The 26157-nt window shown below is 40.3% G+C and overlaps 2 protein-coding genes across 3 annotated transcripts in view; one reads left to right on the top strand and one right to left on the bottom strand.

The window, feature by feature from the left end:
* CEP290 (centrosomal protein 290) overlaps positions 1 to 2055 on the bottom strand; it is a 119846-nt gene extending 117791 nt beyond the window's left edge. The window contains exons 1-3 of the mRNA XM_081081463.1: positions 1864 to 2055; positions 1149 to 1278; positions 920 to 997 (exon numbers count right to left, since the gene is read on the bottom strand). Coding sequence (XP_080937589.1) covers positions 920 to 997; positions 1149 to 1250 — 180 coding nt within the window. The 5' untranslated portion in view covers positions 1251 to 1278; positions 1864 to 2055. The remainder of the gene's footprint in view (positions 1 to 919; positions 998 to 1148; positions 1279 to 1863) is intronic.
* Positions 1676 to 26157, top strand: part of TMTC3 (transmembrane O-mannosyltransferase targeting cadherins 3) — a 65022-nt gene continuing 40540 nt past the window's right edge. The window contains exons 1-3 of one of the 2 annotated variants that reach the window (XM_081081471.1): positions 1676 to 2461; positions 20068 to 20283; positions 25507 to 25725. Coding sequence is in view for 1 of the 2 variants with exons in the window: in XM_081081470.1 (XP_080937596.1) it covers positions 20095 to 20283; positions 25507 to 25725 (408 nt within the window). In the remaining variant the exon portion in view is untranslated. The remainder of the gene's footprint in view (positions 2462 to 20067; positions 20284 to 25506; positions 25726 to 26157) is intronic. The other variant, XM_081081470.1, reaches the window with a different exon arrangement.

Here is a 26157-nt window from a genome sequence, read left to right as displayed (position 1 = left end):
GGGGTGGGCAAACTTTTTGACTCGAGGGCCACAATGGGTTCTTAAACTGGACCGGCTGGAGGGCCGGAACAAAAGCATGGATGGAGTGTTTGTGTGAACTAATATAAATTCAAAGTAAACATCATTACATAAAAGGGTACGGTCTTTTTTTTCAATAGTTTTATTCATTTCAAACGGGCTGGATCCGGCCCTCGGGCCGTAGTTTGCCCACAGCTGTCCTAGTCCATAATTTTATGTTTAGTCTCCTTCTTTACGTTATATCCTTCAATTTGTCCTATTAACATATCCACGTTAGCCTTCCTAATGCATATTTTTGTATCTATCAATTGTGGCTCAAAACCCTTTAATGAGTCCTCACTGCTGACAACATAAAATAACAAGGCTGTCAAACTATACAAATACCCACCATGTTTCCTCTGTAAGCTGCTATAAACTTTTTGCACGTGTCTCCTCAACTGTAAAGAATATACACATTCTCAATTCCCAGTTTTTATTTATGGTAGCCTCCAGCTCTAGAAGCTCCTTAACATTTTCCCACTGCCTTCCACTTACCTAAAACATCATCAGTCCTTGACCTATAATGAGGTCTTCTCACACTTAACTCTCTTCCCCTTCTAACAAATCCCTATAGCAGTCATCTGCATTTTTCATTTCTACCTCAGGATTATGTTAATATAATTAACAGAGGACCTCCCTATGTTATTTTTAAACATACCCATTCTGTTTCCCCTACATATTCTTTTAGGAACTTTAGAGCAAAAACTAGCAATGTTTTACACACTAAAATTCTCAAATCACATGTGATGATATCTTTTTTAGTGGTGATTTAGGCACTTTCAGAAAGATTAACTTATTTAAGAACAGATCATTAAATTTTCCTAATAGTCAAAGCTGTTTTTAAAACCTACTACATACAAACCTTCATTAGTGACTGAGTAATTCTGAAAAGGTGTATCACGTTTTCTTGACTTTCATTTTTTAGCTCATTTACTTCCACCTAAGTAAACAGAAAAGCAACTATTTTATATTTTATAACCCTCAAGCAAAATATAAAAATTCTTCCAGTTAAACCACTCATGACTTCACGGACAACTTAGATTCAGCATAGTTATATGTTTATGTCTACGCATTATCTGTCAATTAAGCACCTTGGATAAAGAAACCAATAAATTATCTGCCAATTTTTCTTGACGAGGCAGGTCATCTGGGTCAACCTTCATTATTTCTTTCCAGTTTATATTAGGTGGCATCTTGAATTCCTTAGCAATGCTTTAACGTCTGAAACAAAACAGGTGGATATTAGCATTTTCAAGGTAAACAGCATTACTGTTTTTACAGTAATTTACACTTTTTATAGGTTACGTTATTATAACTCTGGTGTTAGCAAAGAGCTATGCTATGGCTCCTTAATTGTGTAACAAATACGTGAGTAAAACAGACTTCCTCAAAATTAGAGCAGTTGGTACAAACCATCAATTATTGTACCGGCTAAATAAACTATGACAACTCTCTTGCTAAAACTAATTTAGGTCAGAACTAAGGTTTCGAGTAACCTTCTCCAAGCTCTTTACCACCAAAGGCGCGCGAACATCTAATGGTGCCAAGCGCGGGGGTGCTTGGAAGGCTGACCCTGATTCGGAGGAGCTGGCAAGGGGGGGGGGGGGGCGGCGGGGGGGGGGGGCGTGAGGTGGAGTGCAGAAATAAACGACTGAAAGGAGTGCATCTGGGTCGGAGTAAACAGGGCTGAAGCAAGAAGGCAGATGGATTTCGAAGCAGACTAAGGGGCGGAGAAGCTGGGCTATTGCACACGGGCCCTGAGGCTTAAAGAACCTGCGTGGGAAGAGGTTCGCAGCTCCTGCTCACCAGGATCCACCCAGCACGCCTGGCAACCAGCGGAGGTTTCTTATCTACCGCATCCACCAAGCCGGGCCCGCACCTACGCCCGACCGCTCCCCAGCGCGGTTCCAAGCGGACACTGGATCCCGCCAACTGGTTCCCAGCAAGCAATAGCGGCGGCGGCTGCTAGGCGACACCATTCTCCACCCAGCCAAGACTGGGACAAGGTCCCGGATGCAAAAAGAGCCTACATTTCACGACCGTGGGTGATGCTTTACGTTTAGATCTCCTAGCAGGTTCCCAGGATTCTGCGTTAAGGACGACGACAAGGCGTAGAATTAGTACTCCAAATCCCAGGCTGCAGTTCTTCTTGGAGGCTTGTGCATCCTGGGAACTGAAGTATCGGAACAGTGGAGGGAGGCCTTTCCCGGCGTGCAGTGCGAGGCTGCGAGCGAACTGGGGCGGTGGGGATCCACCCGGAGGCGGGAGGCGCAGCCGCGGCCGGGGCGCGTCTGCGCTACTGACCTGGACGAGGTAGACCATGACTGTCCCTTCGGTGGCGTTGCTCGCTGGCCCGCTTTTCCTGAGGTTTCCCTAAGCCACCCCCTGGTGGAACCACTCGCAGGTATGGGCGGGCGGGCGGGCGGGCAGCGGCCGGGGAGGAGTTTAGGGGAGCTGTCCCGGCTTAGGGGAGCTCTTTCCATTGGGGAGGAAGGGCCCGGTGCGAGTCTGAAAGGTGGGGAGACCCCACCTTCTCCTTAGGCGTTTGCTAGCTGCGGCCCGGGTGCCGCTCTCTGTAGGAAGACTAGGGAGAAAAAAGTTTTAGCCTTTTTGTGGTTTCAGAATCTGTGTGAAGTGGAGCGAGGGGCGCGAGGTCGAGATCCTCTGGGCGCGAGGGAAGAATCGGCGAGAGGACCCCGCCCCCGCGCACCCGCCGCCTCACCTGCGGCGCCGGGACCTTTGCGCCGGGGAGTTAGCGGGGAGTGCAGGCTCCGGGGGGGAGGCTGGCACTGGTGCGGCCACTGCGGGGTGTGCAGGGGGCAGGGGCCCGGCTCTCACGGTTCCCGTCATTCACCTGGGCACGCAGGTGCCCTTCTCAGAAAGCACCTTTGGTGTTGACAACTCTTGTCGGTGCAAGTCTTGCTCTTCCCTCTTCTCTCGGCCATTCTGGAGTATGATACGTTCTCAAGAAGCCATAGCATTCATAAGGTCCCCAATACCTACTCATTTGAAATTTCCTCTGGATTATTACAAAAACTCCTCAGACACCTGAATGCCATCCATGATGCCTTCCTCTCCCTTATATTTCAACTCTTAGCGGTCATGTTCAAGTCATTAACAACTGTAGTAGATTTTAACATCTAAATATGTCTTAACTTTATTTCCTCCCATCTCTGTTGTCAGGGCTCTAATATTATATAGCAGCATGTTTTGGAAAAATAAAAATGCTGACCTCTTTTTTACAACTGTAATACTTTAAACAATAAAGATAAAAAATGTTTAAAGTTGAAAAAAATAGATTTGAACTCTTAAAGTCATTTTCAACTGTTTGGACTCGTGTCTTTCATCGATCCTTTTTTTAAAAGCACTTTTTTTTTCCTTACTATAATTGATAATAAATTTTTCTATTAAAATAAATGATAGGTTTCTTTACAAAACACATGGTTCAGTAGAAATAGCTTAGTAAAAAATAAAAACAAATAACTTTTGAGAGAGCTGTTTAAAGACATCAGATTTATCATTTTTCCTAATCCTTTACTGAAATATGTCAAATACTATTCATTAGTTTAAAAAAAAAACCACCTAAAAGCTATGTTCTACATTATATCTGCAGAACTTATAACTGGAAATTTGTAACTTTTGATCAATCTTTTCTATGTTTCATTTTTTTTTTTTAAGATTCCAAATGTGAGAGTGTACAATATTTCTCTTTCTCTATCTGACTTTATTTCACTTAATACCCTCAAGGTCCATTCATGCAAATGACAGGATTTTCTTTGCTTTTATGGCTGATTAATATTTCATCGTGTATATACACTACATTTTTTGTATCCATTCATCTCTCCATGGACACTTAGTTTGTTTCCATGATTTGGCTGTTGTAAACAGTCTGCAGTAAATATGGGGTTGCAGATATTTCTTCAACAATGATTTTGTTTCCTTCTGGGTAGAATTAGGGATAGAATTAGGGTAGAATTAGGGATAATATGGTAGTTTTATGTTTAAATTTTGAGGAACCTCCATACTATTTTCCACAGTGGCTGCACCAGTTTACATTCCCACCAGCAGTGCACAGGGTTCTTGTCTCCGCATCCTTGACAATACTTATCTCTTGTTTTTTGATGACAGCCATTCTAACAGGTGTAAGGTGAAATCTACATTGTGGTTTTCATTTGCATTTCTCTGATGATTGGTGATGAGCAGCTTTTCATTTACCTGTTGGCCATTTGTGTCTTTGGGAAAAGTTCCTCAGCCCATTTTTAATCTGATTGTTGGGGGGTGGGGGGAGGGGTTTGTTTGTTTTTTTGCTATTGAGTTATATGAATGCTTTACACAGGTATATATTTGCAAATATTTTCTCCTGTTCCATAGGTTTTGTTTTCATTTTGCTGATGATTACCTTTGCTGTTCAGAAGCTTTTTAGTTTGATCTGGTCCCACTTGTTTATTTTTACTTTGGTTGTCTTTGCTTTTGGTTTTAAATCCAAAAATCCATTGCCAAGAGAGCAGTGTCAAGGGGTTATCCCCTGTTGTCTTCTAGGATTTTTATTTCAGGACTTATGTTCAAATCTTTAATTCATTTTGAGTTGATTTTTGTGAGTAGTGTAAGGTAGCGGTCCACTTTCATTTTTCTGCCTCTGGTGGCTCTCCAGTTTTCCCAGCACCATTTATTGAAGAGGTTATCCTTTCCTCGTTGTATACTCCTGGTTTCTTTATTTCTGGGCTCTGTATTCTTTTTTTTTTTTTTTCTGTTATGATCACCAGATTATTTATTCACTTGATTCTTAGATTCACTTGTTGATAGATGCATGTTTGTTGTTTATAATTTGTATCTTTTTTTAAAAATATATTTTATTGATTTTCACAGAGAGGAAGGGAGAGAGATAGTTAGAAACATCAATGAGAGAGAAACATGGATCAGCTGCCTCCTGCACACCCCCTGGGGATGTGCCCGCAACCCAGGTACATGCCCTTGACCGGAATCGAACCTGGGACCCTTCAGTCCGCAGGCCGACGCTCTATCCACTGAGCCAAACCGGTTTCGGCTATAATTTGTATCTTTACCTTTTTCTTCTTCTTCCTCTTCTTAAAGGATACCTTTCAGCATTTCATATAATACTGGTTTGGTGGTGATGAACTCCTTTAGCTTTTCCTTATCTGTGAAGCTCTTTATCTGACCTTCAGTTCTGAATGATAGCTTTGCTGGATAAAGTAATCTTGTAGGTTCTTGGCATTCATCACTTTGAATATTTCTTGCCACTCCCTTCTGGCCTGCAAAGTTTCTGTTGAGAAATCAGCTGACAGTCGTATGGGTATTCCCTTGTAGGTAACTGAGTTTCTTTCTCTTGCTGCTTTTAGGATTCTCTCTTTGTCTTTTGCTCTTGGCATTTTAATTATGATGTGTCTTGGTGTGGTCCTCTTTGGATTCCTTTTGTTTGGGGTTCTCTGCACTTCCTGGACCTGTAAGTCTGTTTCTTTTACCAGGTGGGGGAAGTTTTCTGTCATTATTTCTTCAAATAGGTTTTCAATATCTTGGTCTCTCTCATCTTCTGGCACCCCTATAATTCTGATTTTGGTACGCTTGAAGCTGTCCCAGAGGCTCCTTACACTATCTTCGTATTTTCGGATTCTTTTTTTCATTTTGCTTTTCCGGTTGGGTGTTTTTTGCTTCTTCGCATTTCAAATCTTTGCCTTGATTCTTGCGCTCCTCTGGTCTGCTGTTGGGAGTCTGTATAGTATTCGTTATTTCAGTCCGTGTATGCTTAATTTCTAGTTGGTTCTTTATCATAACATCGAGGGTCTCATTAGATTTCTTGAGGATCTCACTACATTTATCGGCGGCTTCTAGACAGTTCTTAAGAGACCTTAAAAGTGTGGTTCTGAACTCAATATCCTCCATTGACAGTTTTGTCCTGTTTCTTTGTCTCCGCATTTTTTATGCTTTCTTGGTGCACCCCCTAGTGGTCTTTGTGCGCAGTCTTGTAGTTAAGCCTTGATTGTTGTCAGCAATACCGGGGGTGATTTGACCTCCAGGCTAACTGGCTATGAGAGTCCACTGTGTCTGCTGTGGGAGAGCTTCTCTGGGCTCTGTATTCTGTTTATTGATCTATGTGCTTGTTTTTATACCAATACCGTACTGATCTGAGTATTACAGCTTTGTCATTAAATCTTCATAGCAATCCAGTGGAATGGGTGCTTATATTGTTCTCATTTTCCAGCTAGACTTGGCAAGGTTAAGTATTCTGCTCAATCAATTTTAAATTATGTGATTGAACACAATCTTTCTGGCTGGAGGAACCTGCTTGAATCTGCTATACTGCCTCCTCAGGCATGCTGTTAACTAATATTCATAAAGTGCTTGTACTTCATTCTTGCAATTTATAGTAAATATTTCATACTCTAATTATATAACTTTGTTTACTCAAGAAGGTGAATTAAATAATCTTCTTTTTCCAGTAATAAGCCTTTTTTTTTATTATCCTCACCCGAGGATATTATTTTTATTGACTTTTAGAAAGGAAGGGAGAAAGAAATATCCATCAGTTGCCTCCCATTTGTGCTCAGATCAGAATTCAACCAGCAACCCTTTGGTTTACAGGACAATGCTCCAACCAGCTGAGCCATTTGGCCAGGGCAAATTAAATACTGTTCATGTTCAGTGTTTTTAAGTCATAATTTAGCAGGGGAAGATAGGTGTGAAATGGAATAGTATTTCTTAAGCACATATTAGAACCTTACTTTTCTTGTTTTTTTCATTCATTGTAGCTATTAGTTCCTATTTGTTTTTATTTTTTGTATTGATTTTTAGAGAGAGAGGAAGGGAGAGGGAGAAACATTGATGTGAGAGCAAAATATCAATCGGCTGCCTCCTGCACCCCCCCCCAACTGGGGATCAACCCTGAAACCTGGATATGTGCCCTGACTGACAAGCAAACATGCAACCTTTCAGTAAACCTGCAAGGGACGACACTCAACCACTGAGACACATGAGCCAGGGCCCTTTTTATTCTTTTACTAGTTTTATTTTGTCTGTATTGTTTTTTTCTACCATTTATTTCCCTCACCCTGTTGTTTATATTTATATTCCCAACAACTCAAGGTATCTGGTCTAATGGTAAATTTTTATTGTTGTTCGTTTGTTTTCTTTTTAATAATATGTTTTATTCCCATTTTTTAATAGTGAAAACAGGTTCAGAGAAACTAAATAATTCCCTAATACTTAAGGAAGCTAAGATTGCAACCTAGATCTCAATTACAGTCCTGGCTAAATGCAAAATCTTGCTTAAATTTTACTATTTTACTCATTCTAAAAATAACTTTGAGCTAAAATGAGTTATCTGTGGTCTAGGTCAGTGGTCGGCAAACTGCGGCCCCTTGAGTGTGGCTCTTCCACAAAATACCACGTGTGGGCGCGTACTTACAGTGTGATTGAAACTTCGTGGCCACATTCGAGGGGCCAAAGAGCCGCATGTGGCTCGCGAGCCGCAGTTTGCCGACCACTGGTCTAGGTCATAATGCACTATAGTATGTTTGTAACTAACTCAGAATCAAGAAATTTAACTCAAGTTCTAGTTCTGTCACTTTCTGTAATTTTGAGGAAAATTGCTAAAATTCACCATTATTTTTTTTTAGCATATTTTCTTCATTAGTCAATTTTCACCTTTTCAAGAGAAAAGGTTTATGTGACAATTTTATAAATGGCTTTACTACAGGAACACTTGCCTGGACTTGCCTTCTTTCTTCTCTGTGGTTTTATGGGTAGTTTTATCTGACCAAATTCATTTCACAAGAAAGACTTGCTTTTAGTAATTGCTACCTCTGTTCTCTTTATCAGTCAACCTATGTTCATTCCTTAGATGTTACTCCCATTGCCGTTTTGCTGCCTTATCAAGAAAATGAGTTGTAGCTTTTCCAACTTCTGAAATAAGGCAAGGCCATGAGCAATTTAATATCCACTTGTCTATAGTAAATGTTTTGTTTTGCCTTGTTGTCATGGAGAGGAATCTATGCAGCAAGCAGGTACTTGTCTTCTCTCAACTTGAGGAGACTGGAAAGATTAGTGGGAGTCATAGTGAATGCAGACTTTGCAAACTTAACAGGCCAAGTTTTATGAACTATAAAATATTGATAAAATATAGTCGATTATTCCTATTGAAAAAGGTATAATCATGAAATTATTGAACTGAGAAGACTTTCCTTTTCAGGCTAAATTCCCCAGATCTATATAAAATTTTCCTGCAGGTTAATTTTTTTTCTACAGTTAAAATGTTGTATTATTAGAAAAAGTGAACAATCAGTACAATTTTGTTGAAGGAATTATATTGTTTTGTATGTCTGTAATGTAGCTCATGAGTAGTCTTCATTTGCAGTTGAACTTTTTGCACATATGTCGTGACATCCTGTTTTTGCAAGCAAGCATAAATCAGTCATCCCATCTACTCAGATCATATGCATCTGTGTGAATATGCTTGTGTGCCTAGAAAAAGAACTTAAAGTTCCCTGCGTTAGTCTGTTCATGCTGCTTTTAACACGGTACTCGAGATTAGGTGATTTATAAACAACAGGAATTTATTTCTCACGGTTCTGGAGTCCTGTTAAGTCCAAAATCAAAGCATCAGCAGATTCAGTCAGTGTCTGGTGAAGACCCACTTCCTGATTCATAGAGGGGGTTTTTTCTCTGTATCCTCTCATGGCAGAAGGGGCAAGGGATCTCTTTTATAAGGACACTAATCATATTTATGAGGGCCCCACCCCCACAATGTAATCACATCCTACAGGCCCCACCTCCAAATGCCATCATATTGGGCGTTGCCTTAGGATTTAACTTGATTTGGGGGGGGACATCAGCATCTAGTTTGTAGCATTCCCACAGCTAACATGTAACAGTAGTGTGTTACGTTGTTATAGTAATGGCCTCCAGTGAATCATGTCTCCCCCTGTCTATGCCCTTTCCCCTTACCTCTACCCTCTTTCCCCTAACCCAGGGGTGGGCAAACTTTTTGACTTGAGGGCCACAATGGGTTCTTAAACTGGACCGGAGGGCCGGAACAAAAGCATGGATGGAGTGTTTGTGTGAACTAATATAAATTCAGAGTAAACATCATTACATAAAAGGGTACGGTCCTTTTTTTTTTAGTTTTATTCATTTCAAATGGGCCGGATCCGGCCGCGGGCCGTAGTTTGCCCACGGCTGCCCTAACCTCTACCCTTAAAGATAGCTCTTTTGGACAGAATCTAAGATGACTCCACAACTGAGCTTATGACCTGCATGAGAACTAGCTCTCTCTCCCTCCCTTGAAGAACCTTCAAAAAATCTATTATTTTGGCCCATTTATAACCTCTCTCACATTTATTCTGGGTTTACATTGCTTGTTGATGTTTAAAAGTATAAATGCAGTAAGCAGAGACTTAAAAAGAGCTTGCACACTGGGACTTGCCTTCCTGCTCTCCTAAAGTCACCATTTAAGACGTTCAGGCTAACCTACTAGATGATATGGCCACAAGTACTAGACTAGCTTTTTAAGCTGAGACACCCCCCCCCCCTTACCTTTTAGATATCCGGTCTTTTTTTTTTTTTTTAATATATTTTTACTGAATTCAGAAAGGAAGGGAGAGTGAGATAGAAACATCAATGATGAGAGAGAATCATTGATCAGCTGCCTCCTGCACCCCCCACACTGGGAGATCGAGCCCACAACCCAGGCATGTGCCCTGACCGGGAATCGAACCGATCAATGGTCAGCCACTGAGCCATGCCAGCCAGGCTAGATATCTAGTCTTAATCAAGCAGGATAACCATAGGCAGGAGTGTCCCCAGGCACAACCAGCAGAAGAAATGTGTGGGTGGACACACACACACACACACACACACACACACATTTGTACGTAGGTATACATCAAATAAAGATAATGGAGTTACAATATTATGGGTCTCTTAGTCTGAAATTGTAGAGTAGGCTGGCAGACTAGAAGCTCTCCAGGAGGACCTAATGCTATAGTCTTGAGGTGGAATTTTTTTCTTAGGGTAGGTAACTTCAGTTTTGCTTTTAAGGTGATTCAGCTGGATTAGATGAGGTCTAGCCACATTATGGAGTGTAATCTCCTTTACTTAAATTCATCTTTAAAAAAATTTTTAAAACATTTATTGATTTTAGAGAGAAAAACATCTATTTGCTGTCCACTTATTTATGCATTCATTGGTTGATTCTTCTGCCCTGATGGGATCAAACCCACAACCTTGATGTATCTGGATAACACTCCAAGCAACAGAGTTACCCAGCCAGGGCTACTTAAAGTCACCTGGTTGTAGACGTTAACCACATTTACAAAATACCTTCATAGCAACTCCTAGGTTAGTGTTAGAATACTAGTATTACTACTGTTGCCTAGCCAAGTTCACATGTCCAACTAATAAACATTTTTTAATGCTATCCACTCAGTAAACATTATCACCTCATCGTTAAACCCCTATCTATACCAAGTTTGAGAGTGAGGAAGGGAGAGGGAGAGAGAGAGAGAGAGAGAGAGAAACATTGATGTTCCAGAGAAGTAATGATCAGCTGCCTCTTGAACGTACCCCAGTTGGGACCAAACCACACTTAGATATGTGTTCTGACCAGGAATCAAGCTTCAGTGCATGGGACGATGCTCCAGCCAACGGAGCCACACTTTCCAGGGCTGATAATGGAACTTTTAAAGATTACCCAAGGTTGCTTAATAAGGAGAAAAAGGCCGAAACCGGTTTGGCTCAGTGGACAGAGCGTCGGCCTGCGGACTGAGAGGTCCCGGGTTCGATTCCAGTCAACGGCATGTACCTGGGTTGCGGGCACATCCCCATGGGGGATGTGCAGGAGGCAGCTGATCGATGTTTCTCTCTCATCGATGTTTCTAACTCTATCTCTCTCCCTTCCTCTCTGTGAAAAATCAATAAAATATATATTAAAAAAAAAAATAAGGAGAAAAAGAGAGGTAGTTCTAGTGCATGCTTGTGAGCCCAGTTGTGGACTTACCTGAGGTTCTGCCCAAAAAAGCCACCTGTGGAAGGAGAGGTTGGAGGTAGGGGTGGGACCTCAACAAAGAAAAGCTGGGTAGGTATCACCAGTTTCTAAGAAGGGAGCAGAGAGCTTCCTTCTAGTGAAGGAAGAAGAAATTGATATAAAGGGAACTTTAGGTGACAGTCACCAGTGATGTGGGGTTTTGTCCCAAAGAACCCTTAACCACCTGATAGTCTCATTATTGATTAATCAAGTGGTCAAGTAAGCCCTTTTGCTTTTCTTTCTTTTTTTTCCATCTCCATTCTGCTTTAACTTTATAGTGTTCAAAAACTATGTTTAACAAGAATGTAAAGTTTATCTCTAGGTTGAAAAAAAGAAAAAGAAAAAGAAAAGAAAAAGGAACCACAATCCCTACTTCATTACAACAGGCTTCTCATTTACAATGAGCCCAAGCCTGGGATAGAGGATAAGCCCAAAAGTTAAATGAAGTTTAGACTTTTGATTATTATTTTGGCACTGAGCATTTCAATTACTGAATGAAACTGTTTTACAACTTAAAGTGATTGCATAACTTTTAATTACCTAACTGTATTTAGAAATCATGGTATTCAAGTTTCTTAAAGTAACATTTTTATAACTTTGTGGTTTTTAATCCTTTAAATTCAGCCTAAAAATATTGTTTGTAAAGTATCATTTTTTAAAATAACAACTCCAATTGAAAGAACTAAATTACCTTAATCATTTACATTTAAAACTTGGTTAAGTTGACTTAATTTAAAACTGCATTTGTAATTTTAATATGTTTATTTGTATTCAAGGAATTTAGATGCTAGACTTAACAAGTCAAATGTTCTCAATACTTAAAAAACTTTTATAAAGCTAATATATTGAAATGAAATAAAAACAACAGACAAAAAAGAACAACAAAACAATAATGCCTGTAGATTACATTTAACACTAAAGCAACTCAAATTCTATAAAAATTCCAATACTGTTGTAATGTACCCTGCGAATCACAGAAGGACGCCTCAAGAAGTCGAATTAAAGAGTCACATTTATTGCAATCCGGGACTATGAGGGGCCATTCCCAAATCTCATAGCCATAAGATGGTGGCAAAACCAGACTTATATAGGCAAAAGTCACAAAGGTATTGATTACATCCCAGGGTTTGGAATGTGGCACCTGGCTCCCAAAAAAGCAGATTACAGAAGCAGAATTAAGCATGTTAATTGCACTTCCCGTTCTTGGGGTCACTGAATTGACAGAAATACATTATCTAGAGTCCTTGGGTAACCTGGGTTAAACTTAGGCATTTTATCTAAATTACAGTTTTGGGTCTCCGGATCACTGAGTTGATAGAAACACATTATCTAGAGCCCTCGGGTCTCCCGACCACTGAGTTGTCAGGACAGTTTAGAGTAATTGTGCTGTCCTGGTCTCGGGACCACTGAAGCAGCTGGAACGCACCACCTGTGGCCACTAAAACAGTTTAGGGTAATTGTGCTGTTTTGTTTCCCAGGTACAGAAGAATGTGCTCTCTAAGACCAGTATGATAACAATTAATGGAATAGTCATTCAATTGATAAGGCATTCAATCGAATGGGATGACTTATACAATTTAGAAAATCAAAGTAACCTGTCCATTGTTAAACAAAGCAAATAGGTACCATACCTCAATACTAAATGTAAACTTGGCTAAGCCCTTTTACTTTTATTTTTTTAAACAATATGTGCTGGAGAGGGAATAAGATCTCAAATGTTCTGGAGAACAACAATTTTGCAGATTTTTATACATTTGAAATTAAAGAGGGAGGAGGGAATGGAAGGAAAATTACTTGGAGGTGAGAGAAAGTAAGGCGGGATGGGATTACAGGATAGATAATAAAATTATGTCTTTCTTGAGAGTTTAAAAAATGTGTTAACCTGGATGCACAGAAACAATGGAGGGGGCTTGCTTAAGGCAAAGGTAAACCTTTTACTAAAAAGTTACATGCCTGGGGCATTACTATCCACCATGACCTACCCAGTTAGGAATTTATGATCAGATCACCTTGTGAGGTTACTTTCCATAGAAGCACACTTTTTGTCCACAGGTCCCCCTTTTGGTCATAAATTAATCCAAAGGATGCACTGATATCCAGCCTTTTGGTAGATATATAGTGTGGTCTCTCAGCTCCCAGAAGGCTCATTTCTAGGAAGTCTCAGTATCCTCATTGTCTTATTGATTTTTGGGGGATGGGGCAATACTGTAACCCATGAGATTTGAATTGAGGCTGAATTTTCCCAAAATGGGAAGGGCAGGTAAAGGGAAGGCAATCAAGCATTATATATATTATGAAAAAAACAAACAAAAAAACAGTCTGGATTATTTCTATCCTATGAACTATGGCCTTCTGTGTCATTTTTCTAGTATTATGTAAGCCAGCAGTTTTCATTGGTGAGCAACAAGAATTTTTAAAACATGAAATACCTGTCTATTCAGTCAGGGCACTGACCTCTTGTCCCTTCACTTGTCATAAGAAAAAATGACAACAGCTAATACAATAACCAACCAGTGTGAATGAATCAAAATTATATATATATATATATTTTGTCAGATAGGCCAAAAATATAGTAATATTTTTTGGTGTGCTTCAGAATTTTAGTAATTTGTTTATGTGTGCCATGAAATGAAAAAGGTTGAAAATTGCTGCAGCAGACGAAATCTCCTGGTTGTAGGCTACAGTCTTTGAAGTCTTGGTATCTCCTTTTAGCACACTAAAAAATGAATCAGTCACTAATTTATCAATTTATTTTAGCCAATTAATAAGTCCTTGATAATAATGCATAAAGTCTCCTCTGAGTAAAATTGGTTCACATGCCTTTTCTTCCAGATGCATAGAGCAACCAGTGACTATTTCATAAGGAGAAAGGCGGTGTTTTCAAGGAGTAGTTCTCAGGTTGAGAAGCACTGTAGGGAGACCTTTTGGTCAAGGGAGACTAAAAGCTTCTGAAAACTTAGCTTGTTGAGTTTTAATTGTACCATTTGTAAGACCCACCATTCCAGAGGACTGGGGGTGATAAGCACAATGAAAATGCTGTAGAATAGGCAAAATGTTATAATCGATTGCATTATTTGCCCAATGAAAGGAGTCCCTCAGTTACTACATAACTCAGAGGGAATTCCCCAACTGGGAATTGGGTCAGATTTGACTAGCAAAAATATATGTTGCCCTGTAACATTCCCTAGTTGAAAGGGAATAGGTTCTGATTTAAAAATGAACATTGGGCTGAAACCGGTTTGGCTCAGTGGATAGAGCGTCGGCCTGCGGACTGAAAGGTCCCAGGTTCGATTCCGGTCAAGGGCATGTACCTGGGTTGCGGGCACATCCCCAGTGGGAGTGTGCTGGAGGCAGCTGATCGATGTTTCTAACTCTCTATCCCTCTCCTTTCCTCTCTGTAAAAACTCAATAAAATATAAAAATAAATAAATAAATAAATAAATAAAATAAAAATGAACATTGGGTCCCTGGCCAGGTGGCCCAGTTGGTTAGAGCATCGTCCTTATATGTCAAGGTTGCAGGTTTGATCCGTGACCAGGGTATCCCATCTCGAACACTTCGGTTTTTGACCAAGTTGTTCATAGAAAAAAACTCAGTTTTGGACCTGGAGGCCCTTTCATGCTGATACCTCAGCATGACAAAAAGCATCTCTCCAGCACAAAGAAAGGCGAGAATGCTTTTGTTGCTGGCAAAATCGATTATTTGCACAATTTTAAAACATAAAGAGGCCATCAAGAATGCTAATGTTAAGGATGTGAAAGTGCACACAAAACAGTAATCACAGGCAATTAAAGAGGTAGCAAAATTGTTGATTTGGATAAAGGAAAGCAGTTAGCTAGTGACAGCATTTCTGAAGCAGTGAAGCAGTGATATGTGAAAAAGCGAAGATGCTACATGTAGACTTCCTGAAAGTTACCCCTGGAACCAGGGCTGAAAGTGATTCTGTTATTGGAGAATTGCTTGGGTGGAATTTCTGTTGCTAGTAGGAGTGGAGTTCTTATGATATCTTGAGAAAAAGAATTTTCTAAGAATCTCAGGAAGAATGAGTGATTTTTATTTGTGTGTAATTATATTGCTCGGTTTCCAAAGTCCTATTTCCCTTAAACAAGTCCTGGAAAAGGTGCAGCTGGGGGCTTCAGCAGAGCTAGAAGCAAAGCCAGTGTCCAAAGTTTCTGTCATGGTGAAGTTGAGTCGACCACAGCATCAGGCTGACTTTAGTCCATGTGAGCAACAAGTGAACCAAGAACCCAGTGTGCAAGAGAGGGCACTCCCTTTGTTCAGGTGCCTATGTATCTCAGATTTTGTACCTTTGCTGTGGCCATGCCCATTCTAGACAGTGATTCCCTCTCAGGTGTGATTGACAGATAAGCACTTTCCCAGGTCATCCAGACCTTAGTGGACATGCATCTATTATCCAGTCCCTTCCCCATGTGGGGAACAGACCAGAATGTTAAATTGCAGCTTCCTGGCATAAATGCCATGCCTGTATTATCTGGCCTTCTCTTTACTCCTTTCCTCTTAATTAATAACCAGGTTATTACAACAATATCAATTTGTTTAGGCTAGTAGGGGGTGGCTTGATAAATATAAGCAAGAGATGTTTATAGATTAAACATTTACTGTATATTCTAGTAAGAAAGGTAAAAATGGAATCATTGGTGGGTCTGGAATGAATTAATTCATTATATCATTTCTAATGGGGAAAAATGATTCCGTTTTCAAACAAATCACTTCTCAAATTGCCTTCCAGAGCGAATTAAGTTGGAAAGCCAAGGTTTACTGTGTGTGCTTTCTTGAGGATAATTACAGTTTATTTCAAAGATATGTTAGCTTAGATGCACAGGAATAATGGACACAGCATGCTTATAGCAAAGATAATTCTTTTAGTAAAATGCTATATACCTGGGGCATGACTACCCAGTATGACCCTCCCAATTAGGAATTTACTATCAGTAACCCTGTGAGATTACTTTCCATGGAACTCCTCTTTCATTTACACAATTGTCTTCATTCTTGTGAATTTATAGCCTTTTTCTTTCTTTCTTTTTTAATTAACACCTTTAGTGTCATGTTAGCATGTTTGGGAAGGAGCTGAGGCAAACAAATACCTGTTCAGTCTTTAAACAAGCACCATTAACTTTTTTGTGTGATAAAAGGTGTGTAAGTACAAGTCTGTACCATTTAGAGATGGTAAATCACTTCGGGATTCAGTAGAAGCCCTACAGAGCTCTCTCTGGGAGCATGCCTGATGCCTACACCTTGCCCTTCCCCTTCTCCTTCCCCCAAGGCATATTATCTTTGCCCTTCTCACTCCTGAGCTCCCAGAGCCCTCTTTTGCCTCTAACTTGTTTCCTGAGCCTAAGTAGCCCAGCTGGCTCACTCCTACTACCTTTATACCTTTCTAAATAAACTTTTTCTTATAAGGAAGGAAGGAAGGAAGGAAGGAAGGAAGGAAGGAAGGAGGGAAGGAAGGAAGGAACCCTTACATAATGGAAAAAGCCCTTTCTTTTCATTGAAAACTATATTTCTTCAAAAGATACAGCTAATTTCCACTCCTGATTTGTTGGATTGGGTTTTTCATTTCTTTAAAAACGTTTTTAAAAAATAAATAAAAATAAAAACGTTTTTAAAGAAATGAAAAATGTTTTAATGGAAAGGTTTCATTTCTTTCTAAGGTTTTCTTTCTGGTTCTAAAGATAAGTTAATGTTTTCCCATAGGCTTTTGTACATCTCTATGTAAATTATCAATGTAAGAAACATCCAAACCTGCAGAGAATTTTTATGAGTTTATTTGAGCCACACTGATGACATTGCTGGGAATCAAGATCTCAAATACCCCAAAGGATGACTGTTTTTCAGTTTCTTTTCTACATTTGTAATTAAGGAGGGAATGTAAGGAAGAAGATTGACATGAAAGTGAAAGAAAGCAAGGTACATGATAGTAAACTATATTATGTGCTCACTTGAGGGTGTTTATGCCTCTGAGGGATCTGAAAAAGAGGCATTTCAAAGGTGTGTTGACCTAGATGCACAGAAACAATAAGGGTAAATGTTTTAGGCCTGGAGGTTAATACCCATCATGACTTTCCTAGTTGGGAATTTATGTCAGATCACCCTGTGAGATTACTTTTGATCACTGAACTTGTACATACTCCCTTTTTCATCCCCCAAATCTTACATATGATTTTAAATTTTGCCTACCCTTTCTACCCTATTCTTTCTCTCTGATCTAACCAGAACTCTTATACATGTATACCTCAGATCTCAGATCATCTGGCTCTGTGAGTGATTATTAGTTTCCTATTGCTGTTATAACAAATGACCACAAATGTAGTAGCTTAAAATAACACAAATTTATTATTTTCCAGTTCTATAAATCAAGTTCAGAATAGGTCTCCCTGTACTAAAATTGAGATGTCAATGGGGTTGTGGTCCTTTTAGAAGCTCTAATGACAAATGTGTTTCTTTGTCTTTTCCAGCTACTAGAGTCTGCCCTGACTTCTTAGCTTGTGGCCTCCAGCCAGCCATCATATCAGTCTGACCTCTGCTTTTAGACTCCTTTTAACTCTTCACTTGAAAGGTCTCTTCCCATTGAATTGGTTTACCCAGCTAATCCAGGATAATCTCCTTATCTCAGAATCCTCAATTTAAACACACCTGCAAAGTCTCATTTGCCATGTAAGGTAACATATTCACAGGATAATGGGATTTGGATATGGACAATTTGGGGAGCCATCCACAAGTGATAACACTAAAATGATATTAATGACACTACTCTGACTGGAAAAGTATATCATCAGCTTATAAGAATACCTCTCAACCTTATTTTTATCATAGGGTGGATTCTTCAGTATCTTCCAGTTCATGTAGTCCTTTCTATTCTAAACCATTCTCTCAATGAATCCTTCCTACGCAATCATTTAATTATATATTATCACATATAAAGTTTGTTCTCTAGATTAAAAGTGTTGTAATGGGAAAAAGAAAAGCCATGATTTAGACCTAGGTTATAAACTCATATGCCCCAGGGGTCAGGTAGATAGCATCAATCAATCAAATCAGTCTGAGTAAAGAGAATGGAACTGTTGTTAACAGCATAATAGCATTCAAGACACATTTTTTAAAACCTTTTGATCAAACAGGGCTTCAGGCTACAAGTTTGGACCCTTGATTTAGGTAATAGTTGATCTTTAGATCCATCTAATAAAAGTGAAACATGCAAATTGACCATACCTCTGCTACACACACAAGCCACGCCCACAAGCCAATCAGGGGCGAATATGCAAATTAACCCAACTAAGATGGCAGCAGCCACAGAGCTGGAGCGAGCAGGAGGGTTGGGTTGCCCCCGGCAATAGAGGAAGCCGAGCTTCCTGCCTGCCCTGCCGGCCCTGAGCTCCGCTCAAGACTACAAAGTTTCAATTATAGAAGCCAAATAATTCCCTGATACCTGCTTCCAGCTGCCATGGCCTCCGCTCAAGGAGTGGTTGGGAGCCTGGGTTGCCAAGGGGCAACCCCAGCTTCCAGGACTTGGGCTCCACTCAAGGCTACAAAGTTTCAATTATAGAAGATAAATAAATCCCAGATATTTGCTTCCAGCCCACGGCCGTGGCCAGCCTGAAAACGGCCCTCAGGCTTGCCAAACCCCCATGGGGTGAGGGTCCCCACTGGGGGGCTTGACCAGCCTGCAAACAGCTATCAGCTCCTCACCCAGGCTGCCCAGGCACCCCAGTGGGGACCCCCACCCTGAAGGGGGTGTGGCCAGCCTGAAAAGGGCCCTCATCCAGGCTGGCCAGTTATCCCAGTGGGACCCCACCCTGATCCAGGACACCTTTCAGGGCAAACCAGCTTGCCCCCACCCATGCACCATGCCTCTATCCTATATAATAAAAGGGTAATATGCAAATTGACCCTAACAGCAGAACCACTGGGAATGACTGGTCACTGTGACACACACTGACCACTAGGGGGCAGATGCTCAATGCAGGAGCTGCCCCCTGGTGGTCAGTGAGCTCCCACAGGGGGAGCTCTGCTCAGCCACAAGCCAGGCTCATGGCTGCCAGCACAGTGATGGTGGTAGGAGCCTCTCCTGCCTCCTCAGCAGTGCTAAGGATGTCTGACTGCAGCTTAGGCCTGCTCCCCACTGGCAAGTGGACATCCCCCGAGGGCTCCTGCACTGCCAGGGGGATGTCTGACTGCCAGCTTAGACCCGCTCCCCCAGGGAGCGGGCCTAAGCCGGCAGGTGGACATCCCCCGAGGGGTCCCAGACTGCGAGAGGGCACAGGCTGGGCTGAGGGAACCCAAATGTTTGTGCACCGGGCCTCTAGTAAAATAATAAAATAGTAGCACTTCCTACTAGTTTTTAAAAGTTATCGCCGAAACCAGTTTGGCTCAGTGGATAGAGCGTCAGCTTGCGGACTGAGGGGTCCCGGGTTCGATTCCGGTCAAGGGCATGTACCTGGGTTGCGGGCACATCCCCAGTGGGAGATGTGCAGGAGGCAGCTGATCGATGTTTCTCTCTCATCGATGTTTCTGACTATCTCTCTCCCTTCCTCTCTGTAAAAAATCAATAAAATATATATATAAAAAAAAAAGTTATCATATCTATTTATTTATTTATTTCCCAGGTAACCTGACCTGTGACAATTGATAAGGAGTTCACTATCTAGCTTGCTAGAAAGATAAGTCTAAAGATTAAGTGGTGTAATAAAGGACTCTAATAGAGGATTGAAAGCACATATAAAGGAGCAATTAATTCTGTCTTATATTAGGAATATGGAGAGGTAATCAGCTAATGCTTTTCTTTTTTTTTAGAGATGGATGACATTTAAGCTGAGCTTTGAAGAATGAATTCTCTGAGATAATTAGCATTCAGTCTTCATTTGCTTACTCTCCATCTATTAAAGTTGTACTTATTTGTACTTACGTTGCTTATTTCATTTTATCTTTATAATCTCTCTCCCCCCACCCCCCAGATTTTGTGTACAAGTGCTTTGGAAAAGATGGCTCATATTAACCTCAAGGAAATAACCTTAATAGTAGGTGTGGTTACTGCCTGCTATTGGAACAGCCTCTTTTGTGGTTTTGTTTTTGATGATGTGTCAGCAATACTGGATAATAAAGACCTGCATCCATCTACACCTTTAAAAACTTTATTTCAGAATGACTTCTGGGGAACCCCTATGTCTGAGGTAAGTAATTACATATTATAAGAATCTCAGATTTTAAAATATTTTGGTAGTTTATTACTCCTATTTCTTTTTTAATGATTTCAGAGAGGAAGGGAGAGGGAGAGCTAGAAGCAATAATGAGAGAATCATCATTTGGCTGCCTCCTGCAAACCCCCTTCCAGGGATCGAGCCTGCAACCCAGGCATGTTCCCTGACTGGGAATTGAACCTGTAACCTCTTGGTTCATAGGTCACAGATCAACCACTGAGCACACTAGCCAGGCCCTATTACTTTCTTTACGAGCATTGTCATCATAGCAATTAATAGATTTTTTTACCCCTAAATTTTAGGCATAGCATGTTTATAAAAAAATGGGTAGGAAATTTAAGATGTGTTTATCTTTTTAAAGCATTACTTGTTTCCTTTCTTGGTTGTGTACCTTAGCTTAGTCTTTTAAAAAATAACGTATGTGTATGAAAAGCAAATGTGTTAGCAAAACAGTAAATGTAATGCAAGTCTGTTTCTTGCTCACTGGCTTTCTTTTTTTTCCCTCTCTTCTGAATGAGGCAAAAGAGATGACTACTTGTGATATATTTATTTAAAAATGCATGCAACTTTAATATAAATTAGACCTTAAGTGAAAAAATAGTAAGTACACATATATATTGCCAATTTTTCTGCAGAAAAAAAGTGATTTATTAAAAACATTAAATATCATCTCTCTTATCTAATAGGGTTTTTTATTATTATTATTTGAGAACCCAAAAGCTCATTTCATTCTTATGAGGGTAATTTTACTTTGCCAGAAATTTCATTTTGAAGGTCAATGTTAAGTTGGGATTAAACCAAGGGTGGGCAAACTTTTTGACTTGAGGGCCACAATGGGTTCTTAAACTGGACCGGAGGGTCGGAACAAAAGCATGGATGGAGTGTTTGTGTGAACTAATATAAATTCAAAGTAAACATCATTACATAAAAGGGTACGGTCTTTTTTTTTTTTAGTTTTATTCAAACAGGCCGGATCTGGCCCGCGGGCCGTAGTTTGCCCAGGGCTGGATTAAACCCTTGTCAATTTGGGATTATATAGATTGGATTCTAATTTTAGTTTTATTATGTAACTAGAGGCCTGGTGCACAAGATTTGTGCACTCGAGAAGGGGTCCCTCAGCCTGGCCTGTGCCCTTTCACAGTTCAGGAGCCCTCAGGGGATGTCCGGGTGATGGCTTAGCAGAGGCGGGAAAGGCTGGTCATTGCTGCTGTACTCGCCAGCCGTAAGCCCGGCTTCTGGCTGAGCGGAGCTCCCCCTGTGGGAGTGCACTGACCACTAGGGGGTAGTTCCTGCGGTGAGTGTCAGCCCCCTGGTGGTCAGTGCGCATCATAGCAACTGGTCCTTCTGCTGTTTGGTCGATTTGCATATTAGCCTTTAATTATATTATGTAATAGCTGTGTGAAATAGTTGGGAAAGCAGCTTTTAGATGGTAAGTCAGTTTCCTACCACTCTATATCTTGAGGATAAATAAATGAATTGATATATCTACATTACCTGGCACATAGTTGTTGAAATATAATATATAACATTTTGTTACAGTTATAGTTTGTCAGTCATTATTCATGGCCTAGCCCACATTTCTACATTTGGAAGCTTCACAAGCATAGGGGATGGATGGACTCTTTCCTTTCTCTCATCACTAGCACATAATAAGTATTTTTTCTTATGAAACTAGAGGCTCAGTGCACGAAATTTGTGCATGGGGTGGGGGGTGTCCCTCAACCCGGCCTACACCCTCTCCAATCTGGGACCCCTTGGGGGATATCCGACTGCTGCGGGATTGGGCCTAAACTGGCAGTCGGACATCCCTCTCACAATCCGGGATGACTAACTCCTAACCGCGCGCCTGCCTGCCTGCCTGCCTGCCTGCCTGATTGCCCCCAACTGCCCTCGCCTGCCTGCCCAATCGCCCACACCTGCCCTCCCCTGCCAGCCTGATCTCCCTCAACTGCCCTCCCCTGCCAGCCCAATCGCCCAACTGCCCTCCCCTGCCAGCCCAATTGCCCACAACTGCCCTCCTCTCCCAGCCCGATTGCCCCAACTGCCCTCCCCTGCTGTCCCGATAGCCCCCAGTTGCCCTCCCCTGTCAGTCTAATTGCCCACAACTTCCCTCCCCTGCCGACCTGATCACCCACAACTGCCCACCCCTGCCACGACCTGCATCCTCTGCCAGGACCCGCCTCCTCTGTGCGAGGCAGTGGAGTCGCCATGACCGGACTCCTCCGTGCCACGCAGAGCCACAGGATCTCCAGGCCTCACCGTGTGAAGCAGCCACTGGGCCCCGCTTCCACTGTGCACGTAGCCATCTTGTGATGACATCGCGCGTGAGGGCCACCTAGGCTTTTATTAGTACAGATAGGCAGACTCTAGCCCTGAATGAGTGGCTCAGTTGGTTGGAGTGTCATCTCACACACTAAAAAGGCTGTGAGTTCAATTCCCCATCAGGGCACGTGCCTAGGTTTCAGGTTCAATCCCCGGTCAGGGTGTGTATAGGAGGCAACCCATAAATGTTTCTCTCTTACATCGATGTTTCTCTCTGTGTCTCCCTCTCCCTCTAAAAATCGATAAAAATATATTCTCGGGTGAGGACTAAAAGACAGTCCTATATAATAAAAAGCTAATATGCAAATCAACTGAATGGCGGATCGACCAGTCACTATGACATGCACTGACCACCAAGGGGCAAAAGCTCAATGCAGGAGCTGCCCCCTGGTAGTCAGTGCACTCCCACAGCACCACTCAGCCAGAAGCCGGGCTCACTGCTGGCAAGCACAGTTGTTGAGTCTAATGATTCAACAACAAGGCAGTGCTAAGGATGTCCGACTGATGGCTTAGGCCTGAGGGCTCCCAGACTGCAAGAGGGTGCAGGCTGGGCTGAGGGACCAACCCCACTCTCAACCCTTTCCCAAGTGCACAAATCTCGTGCACCAGGTCTCTAGTAATAAATAAAATAAGCAGTCTCTATTTTCTTGCAACCTTGCTATTCTTACCCAATTCTAGCCTTTAAAAAATAAGTCTTTTGTTAAGAAGGGAAAACAGTTTATTTCCCCTTGACCTCTATCATTTAATCCACAGAGACCCTTAGAAGTAAGTGTCCATTTGCCTATCTTATGGTAGTGTCTTTTGTGATTTAATCATGACATTGAGATTTTTAACCTGAAAAGTTAGATGATCAGATTAAAGGGCTCATGAAAGTTATACCATGGTATTAATGCTATATTTTATGATTTTCTCAGCTTTGCAGATGAAAATTTGATTTTGTGCAGAGCACCTGTAAGAGAATACCCTAAGAAACAATAAACCCAAAATGTATAAACAAATTAGAATAACAATTTATAGTGAAGAGTGTTGCTTCCTCTTATTTTCTGATAAACATGTTCTCTCCCTGTAGGAAACTGTGCTACTATGGAAAAATTATTCTAACTAGTATTTAGTTGTCATAAGGTTTTTTGACAAGCCTGGAATTAGCACTTTCAAAGACTTAATGATTGATGTTATCAAGTAATGGTAACCTGGAAGCTTGCACAGGCACAATCTTTATAATGATATTTGTACCAGTGTAGATCTTAGAGACACATTCTCCTGAGCTACATGAATACTACCACATTAGGGAATCATTAGACTCCTCTGGTGCTCTCGTTGTTTAGATGAATCTCTTTAGTAAGCCCATTTTTTTAAATATGTAATACTTTGTTTATTGATGTTTTCTTGTATTGCAACCCCAGCTGCACATAGAATCTGCCTGGGTCACTTTAAAAATATATATTACCAAGGATCTACCCAAAACTATTAATTACAGTTATCTCAGAGTGGGATGCTGGCATCAGTATTTTTTGTCCTGTTTCGTTTGTGTGTTTGCTTTCTTGTTTTTGTGGGGTTGGGTGGGGGCAAGAAGGGACTGTGTAAGTTAGGTGCAGCCATGGTTGAGAACCACTGAGCTGTAAAGCCACCTGTGTTAAGGTAACTTCTGCAGGTATCCTTTCTTACTTTGTTTTGCCATCCATATATGTAGATTTACATTAACTGCTTATTTTTTCATTATATTTGTGCTTATGTTTCTATTGCCAACTAATACATGAGTAATTTTTTCTTTAATATAGTTGAATATAATAATGATCAGAATTGTCTTGTTTATAATGAAACTAGCTGTTTTACTAGATTTTCAGAGTAAATTTGATATATAAGCTGATGATTATCTACAACAGTGGAGTCTTATTAAATAGAATGTTAATGATTTCTGTGAATAATTAGTTATATTAACAATTAATCTGTTTTTAGTTGTTATTACCTATGGCATATATACATCTAATAAACCTAACAAAGCAGTTATGTATACTGCAATTAAAAATACCTATTCCCTGCCCCTTTCTTGCTTCATCCTTTCAATTGGCAAGTATGTTCCAATGGAGCCACAGTAACATTTCAGGCACTCACAGTGTTTCTAGAACCTTTTTCTGCTTTCTGGTACAAATCATGTCAGTTTGATATAGTGCCTTAAAATAAAAGTTGTATGCCTGAGCTGAAATAAAAAGGATGTATAATTATTAGCCTAGCAGGAAAGAACATTCTAGGTAGACATCATGCATGGTGTGTGTAGTCAATACAAACAGAGAGATTAAAATGTTCCTAGTTCAAAATGGGCAGTATTTGTTGCTTGTGCTTCCGTATGTTCTCTAGTAGGTATGAACAGGCTGAAGTCTGTACCTACACACCAAACTATGTAAGGGGTAGGAGAGCAAGATGTTGAGTGTGCATTCCCTTATATAAAATTACAGGAAATAACTAAGATAATATTTTATATAGTTTTCATCTGTGTGTTTTATTCTTAAATCTGACTTGATTTTGTCTTAGAGCAAAAATATTTCTGGTTAAATGTGACTTGTCATTTATAAAGAAATTTAGTACTTCATATAAAATTGGATGTTAGATGTATTGCTGTTGGAGACTGCCATAGCAAAGGTGTCTGTTCTCTTATTCTAAGAAGGTTTTGCTCTTACATTACTCTCTGTGTAGTATTTGGAGATTTTTCGGTGTAATATAATTCAGGTTTATACATTATGGACAATGGGGGAAGAAAAAGGAACATCTGTAATAATTTGAACAATAAAGATTTTTTTTTAAGTTAATTAAATGATTAGTTCATATACCCCAAAGAACCAGGGTACTTAGTAATCAGTGATTGTTTTTTCCTTTTAGGAGAGAAGTCACAAGTCTTACCGTCCCTTAACAGTCTTGACATTTCGCCTAAATTATCTGTTTAGTGAACTGAAACCGATGTCATATCATCTCCTAAATATGATTTTACATGCTGTGGTCACTATAATATTTCTTAAAGTCTGCAAACTTTTTCTGGACAGCAGAAGTAGTGTGATTGCTTCTTTACTCTTTGCAGTACACCCAATACACACAGAAGCAGTAAGTACACTGTAAATTAATATTTATTTCATTATTTTTTATAAAGTCTACACTGTGATTATATGGTATATATTTTTAAGAATAATGTTTAACCATGACTTTATTGTAGAATCTTAAATTACTGCAATAAATCCTAATTCCCCACTGCACAGAATCTAACTTTGTACTACATAAAATTTTAAAATTTAAAGCAGTTTTTGAAACATAAACATTTATTATTCAAAAACAAGATCTAATCGTTCAGTCTTAGTAATATAATATGTAAATGAATACAATTTTATTCTTTGCTAAATGTTTTATAAATATAAATGTAAAATATTTTTTAAATTTGGTATTGTTTTCTTTTCAAAGGACAGAAAATAATAAGGCAAATTTAAATAAGGGATGAAAATATATTAAAATATATGCAAACATGAACAGACATCCTAACAA

Source organism: Myotis nattereri (genome assembly GCF_964212035.1).
Source record: "Myotis nattereri genome assembly, chromosome: 2".
Lineage (NCBI taxonomy): Eukaryota > Metazoa > Chordata > Mammalia > Chiroptera > Vespertilionidae > Myotis > Myotis nattereri.
The sequence above is the reverse complement of the archived record's forward strand: the minus strand, read 5'-3'. Positions and strand labels throughout refer to the sequence as shown.